Genomic DNA, 6,325 nt, shown 5'->3' with positions numbered 1-6,325 from the left:
CGTCGGCAAACAATTCGTAGTAGTTTTTTACACGAGTGAAACCCGAAATATCTCTTTTTTATCAAAATGAATCATCGTGAAAGCATAAAATCTATTATCAACCTACAAAATTATTGATCAATATTGATTTTTTAGCATGTTTTAAATATTATTTTATGGATTCCTTCCTTATTGTGTTGACTGATTTCAAAGCAGAATATACAGTTGATCATACATTGTCTTTCTTATTTAGAGAAGAATAAAAAGTAGGGGAAAAGAAGCCAAAACTAGAAAAATGTATATTACCTCTGTCTCCTTTTCTTCCTTGCATCTTCTCACCCATGGTTATTATCAACAGCACAAGAACTGTCACTCTTTGGATCACTCACTTCAAAGGACTAATTGGGCGAGAGCGGTGATTGGCTGAAACTTTCCCGCTCCATTCAGATTCCATTGTTACTATTGGTTATCATTATGCACCACTCTCTTGCCCATAACGGAGGCGCGTGAACGTTGAAAATCGTATTAGGAACAAAAATCATTGTTTTCTTTAACGTTTGAATATGTAGAAGGAAAAATTTATACTGTGAAAAGTATTTTAGTTCGAAAATATTCAAACTTTTCAATATGAAATGCTCATCCTTTATAATTTCTATAATTATTATTCAATTTCGTCAATTTTATCGTGTCTTGAAATCGTTCAAAAATCTATAAGTGATACATACATTTAATTCACAAAACTTAGATTCACACAATTAAATTAATACAACCAATTTGACATTTGACTGTTTTGGAATCGCTCTAATGAAGGGCAATGAAACACTTCTTCTGAAGGAAAGACTTTTTATTTGTCTTTGCTTTTAAATTATTTGTTACTCCTAACATACAAAATTCTTCTGTACAAAATCGGTATTTCAGTCCTAAATTATTCAAACTTTTTAATATTAAATGCTTATCTTTTATAATTTCCATAATTATTATTCGATTTCGTTAATATTGTCGTGTGTTGAAATCGTTTAGAATTCTACAAGTAATACATAAATTTTATTTAAAAATTTACATTTACACAATTAAATTAACACAACAAATTTGACACTTGAATGTTTTGGGATCGCTCAAATGAAGGTCAATGGAACGCAGAAATATGTGGGATATTTTCCAAATATTCTCAATTAATGGAGAAGAGGTATTGCGTACATATGTTCTCTCCCATGGATTCTATTTTTCATATGCAATAGAACCATTTTTTTATAGATCTAATTGAGAAAGTTTTTAGATAGACAGACGGACGTCTTTCTAGTTCCCATATATCGAGCAGGTTCGATTGGAGAGGATACGTAAAAATTGATTTCCTTTTGTTCCAAATTTTCCCTTCCATCATCATGGATCGAGTAGGTCCAAAAAATTTTTCAACTTTAAAAATCATCCCATTGTTGAGCAAAACTAAGTTGTCAGGTGATATGCTGGCGATGATGTATTCTTTATATTTGATTTTCGAATGTACATCACGAACACTTTTCAGAATTTCAATTTGAGGTGGCATGACAGCTTTATTGTTTTTTATATAATATTCTTCGTGTAGCCTCCTGCAAAGTTGAGCCAGTGGTCGCAAAGCACTCCGAATTTTTTTTTCATTTTTCCTAAAAGACTTTGAAAGGGAAAAGCTGTGATGCGAGACAAGCTGCAACCCATTTCTGTTACATCATCAGCCAAGTGAATTAAATGATGAAAATTCAAAATTTGCGATTTAGCACCGTAAAAACCGGGCAATGCTCTAAAAAAAATCAGCAGGTAACTTTTAGCCTGTTGATTGTACACGCGACACACTTCTTCGCAACACGAAATCCGACAAGCTACGTGGAAAAGCAGGAAGTGTTTAAATAATCATGTGGGCAAAATATTTTTCAAAACAATAGGCCCACAATAAAGCACGAAAAAACGGAATTCTGTTGCTTTCCACCTCGGAAGAAATTTTGTTGAACGTGTTTTCGTTTGAAATTCTGCGGGAACAAACTTTTTCAAACTCTCCATTCTTTGAAACAGTTCTTCTTACATTCTCGCACTAAAACGCACATTTAAATCTCCGTCAAACCACCATTCCATTAAACTTTTCATAACTCCCAAACAGTGGTGCATGAAATCAAGCACGAAAGAAGATATCATATTTATTGGTGGATTGATATTGAGCAGAGGGGATGACAGCTTATGATGTTCTCTCTGTCGCATTTCTCTAAAGGATCCATCTGTCCGTTCTTGAGAATCAAAAGTTGGATATACAGTAGAGCCGACATTTCCTTTTCTTCCTCGAACCGTACATCTTTCGCAGGCATACCTCCCAGTATGACCAGCAGTGCCTTTAAAATATGCTCGCGCTGGTGTATCACAGATGAAGCACTTTAGACGTACTTCATAGTGTCTGTCAGAAATCTCGATTCCATTTTCCAGCAAATTGTTCAAATCCTGAATGAAATTTTCTAAATAGGACTCAGCGCTGTAAGGTTGATGGCGTCCATACGATACTGCCACGGGAAAAGGCTTGTAAATATCAGGAAGCAAATAAACTTTAACTGATGTTACCCACAAATCCTTATAGCCCGACTTAGTCAAGGGCATTCCATTTCCACTAACAAGTAATTCTATAATATTGCTCGTATGAGTTTCCAAATCCACGCAACCTTTCCACCTTTTTTGTAGCCCAAAGTAGGCAAATTGTCCCATATCGTCATGGAAGTCTTCCATCTCCACGATATTATATTTCGCAGTCGAAGTGTCCAGAAATGTTTTAGACGTTTTCGCAAATCAGGCAATAATCTACGTCTCAATATTAGTAGCAATTTGTCTAAATGCACGCGCTTTATTCCTGTCTGAATTGCCCATTCGCGCAATTCATCTATTTCCCGGAGTCGTAGAATATTTGAGCTCGCAGTTTCTTCACTCCATTCGGAATCAACAGTAGTTGACATACCTGAGACTTCACTGTCCTCTCCGTCTTCGTCTGCTCCATAAAAGTCGTCAAAAGGAGCTGGAGGATCATCAATGGAGTCCACATCTGAAATATCCTGAATATCCGAAGGACACGCACCTGATAAGGAGTTACTGGATTCACTCCCAGGAGAATTACTCAGAGGTAGATCAGATGCAGAAACGGAATTTCGTTCAAGTCCATCCTCTGCAGTTACTGAAGAGCTGATTCTAAGACGATTTTCGTTTTCAGTGTTCCCTGCTATTGGAGATATTGTTAGAACATGTTAATATAATAATTTTAATCATTCGTAATCATGTCAAATTAAATTTTGTTCATTTGTCCATAATGGTAGACAGTGTACGATAATTTTAGTTTGTACGAGAAGTGAAAAAACAGATAGCAATTTTAAATCGAGCTGGAAATTGGGTTTTAGAGTCACGGAAAATTCCGTAACCCTACACAGTGTGTGCATTAATTTTCACATACTTTGGTATTCTTAGTAAAATACTATTCTTAACCGTGTTCAACGTTTCGATGTATTTTTAGGAATAATTTTAGGATTATTAAATCACTACAGCACTCAAAAGTCGAGCTGGAAATGTAGTTTTAGAGTCACGGAAAATTCCGTATCGTGTGTGCTTTACTTTTCATATACATTGGTATTTGAAATTTCATACTATTCTTAATAATATTTAATGTTTCGATACATTTTTAGGGATAATTCTTAGGTTATTAAATCACTAAAGCATTCAAAAGTTGCGGAAAAGTAGTTTTAGATTCACGGAAAATTCCGTAATCGTAGAGTGTGCTTTACTTTTCATATAAATTGGTATTTGATATTTCATACACAAAAACAAAAACAAAAAACATTTAGTGTACTGATATCCTTGTCGGAATCTACGTCTCTTGCCATTTACGAATAGAACATAAATAACCATAAATAACTATACTCACTTGCTGCTTCTGGATGTTCAGTTGATGATTCTATTGAACTTGATGACGACGAGGATCGTCTGTCCATCCGGGCTCGTTTGAGAGCACGATGCTTTCGGACTCTTAATGCAGTTGCAAATCGAGCCCGTCTTTTTCTCAAATCATTATTGTCCATCTTCGTTTTTATTAAAAATGTGGCTAGAAATAGATTCAGTACGATGTAAAGACATATATAAAATCTTCCTGTCTGATCTTTTGTAGGTTATGTTGCAATTTGAGAAAGAATCAATTAATCTTATCTCATATAAGTGGATATTATATTGCTCAACAATTATCAAAAAAACAGTATGTATACAAACCTAGACATGACGAGGCGTCCTAACGGTAGGATGCCAACGGACGCGACACGACTTGACGGTACTTAACCAAAAATAAAAACAATAAAAAGCTAACCGAGAAGTTAGCGCTACAAAGTCTTGCTCGCGTAATTGAGCAAGATGAGGCTAGAAGTTGGCCAAAACTAAAAGGTGCTCACTCGCTTCATCAAATCATGAAAGTTCTATCTCGGGCGAGCAAAGCATGAAGGCTGCCACTTCTCGTGTTTAGATTATAAGCGAGAAGTGGCACCTTCATGCTTTGCTCGCCCGGGATAGGACTTTAATGTTTTGATGGAGCGAGCGAGCATCTTCTAGTTTTGGCCAACTTATAGCTTCATCTTGTTCAATTCTGCGATCTAAAACTTTCTAGTGCTTACTTCTTGGTTAGCTTTTTATTGTTTATATTTTTGCTCAAGTATCATCTAGTCGATCGCGTGCGTTGTCATCCTATCGTTAGGACGCCTCGATGTGTCAATCTGACTTCAACACAAAACTTTCCTGCAAACTTTAATATTCTTTTAGGTTTTCCCAATCATTTCTCTCTGCTGAGGATTACACCATACACTGTCACGATAGCACGTCCTATTTTCAACCGAGACCGTCTGAGAGGGGTCCAGTCAGACCGGTTCGATGAATCTTTAAAATTTTTGCAATCGAGTCCGTCTGAGAGGGCCAAGGCCACCACTCTGTCAGACCGTCTTATGTAGACGGTCTAGATTCGGTCTAGCCAGCCGATCTCTCTACTTAAGACTGCCACGAAATTTTTCCACACGGGCTATGAAAAATGTATAGATAAATTTGGAACATTTTTACGAACAGTTCGAATTTCCTACGAACAGTTTCTGAAAATGTTAGACTTGAAGATAAAAAGGGAAAAATTTTATTTGTCCGATTTAATTTATATTTATAAATTCGCATAACTCTCAGGATTTGAAACCTCGAACTCGAAAGTTTCAAAACATAAACTATGAGTGCGTAAACACGCGCAGCCATCGAAGCTGAACAATGTAGGTATAATAAAAATTCTAGCCACTCATCCGACGAATTCAAACCACACATACGCGTGCACATACGCACCGAGCGAGTGGGTGAAAGTGTGTGCGGGTCACGTAAAGACGAACATAGTCCTAGTTCCTAGATTTGTCGGACAAGCTCGTGAGCGCTCTGTGAAACTGTTCCCAATCACTCATAATATTTTTGTAATTATTTACGGGGAAAAAGTGATAAGCGGTTTCAGACTTGTCATATCGAGTTTGTCAATTCTTTCTCAAAATTCGCAGATTATTTACGAAATTACATCAATGACTTTTTTATGTATACATTTTTTCCGTGTAGGGTGGCGGCCCTGTCCCTCCCTGAAAACTGGCAAAAAAAGTTTGGGAAACGCTGATCTGGAGAGTCCCGAGATAAAACAAAGGCCATTGAGGGTACACCCGAGATGGCCACTTTAGCGGCACTACAACAGTAGGTTTGTTAATCAGAAAATTTCTACATCTTAAGAAATGTAAAATTTCACTTAAAACATGTTCTAAAATAGAATCACGTCCAGTTAATTAATGTTTGAAAGTTTTTATATTTTTAATCAATAAAATTCTATTCTGAAAATATTAAGTTTACTGTATATAAAACTACAAAATAATTTTAATTTTAAATGTTCATTACTGTTTAGGTTTAAGTATATTCAATATTAACGTTATTTAACAACAAGACAAATAAATAACAGTAAAAAATTAATGTTCTTGTCATTTTTCCTAAATTCTCGATAAATTATCGCATTCTCGGTAAAACTCGGTAACTTACTCTGTCACCTTCTGCAAATTTAAATTACCGAGAAATTTCTAACTTTACAGATGACGGACATAAACACGGTTCCATTGCATTTGGATGTGTGTGCATAGTTAAAACTGTAATACAAGAAAAATTAAGTTGGAAAAGGGGAGGGTCGGTAAGGCCGGTTCTTGGCCTAATGTATTTTTGGACCAAAAAATCTGAAAAAATCATGGTAGTATCTTATAAGTATCCCGAGTCGATTGCATGCTAAACGGACTACCCTCCACCCCCCAGCCACCCC

At 36.0% G+C, this 6,325-nt stretch overlaps 1 protein-coding gene across 1 annotated transcript; it reads right to left on the bottom strand.

The window, feature by feature from the left end:
* Window positions 1-2,028: 2,028 nt before the first annotated feature.
* LOC117171053 lies at window positions 2,029-2,718 on the bottom strand. Its single transcript, XM_033358100.1, has one exon. The coding sequence runs from the start codon at window positions 2,716-2,718 to the stop codon at window positions 2,029-2,031; it is 690 nt and encodes a 229-aa protein (XP_033213991.1).
* Window positions 2,719-6,325: the final 3,607 nt, after the last annotated feature.

This window comes from Belonocnema kinseyi, chromosome 4 (genome assembly GCF_010883055.1).
Source record: "Belonocnema kinseyi isolate 2016_QV_RU_SX_M_011 chromosome 4, B_treatae_v1, whole genome shotgun sequence".
In the NCBI taxonomy this organism is placed as follows: domain Eukaryota; kingdom Metazoa; phylum Arthropoda; class Insecta; order Hymenoptera; family Cynipidae; genus Belonocnema; species Belonocnema kinseyi.
This window is presented reverse-complemented; position numbering and strand designations above follow the sequence as displayed.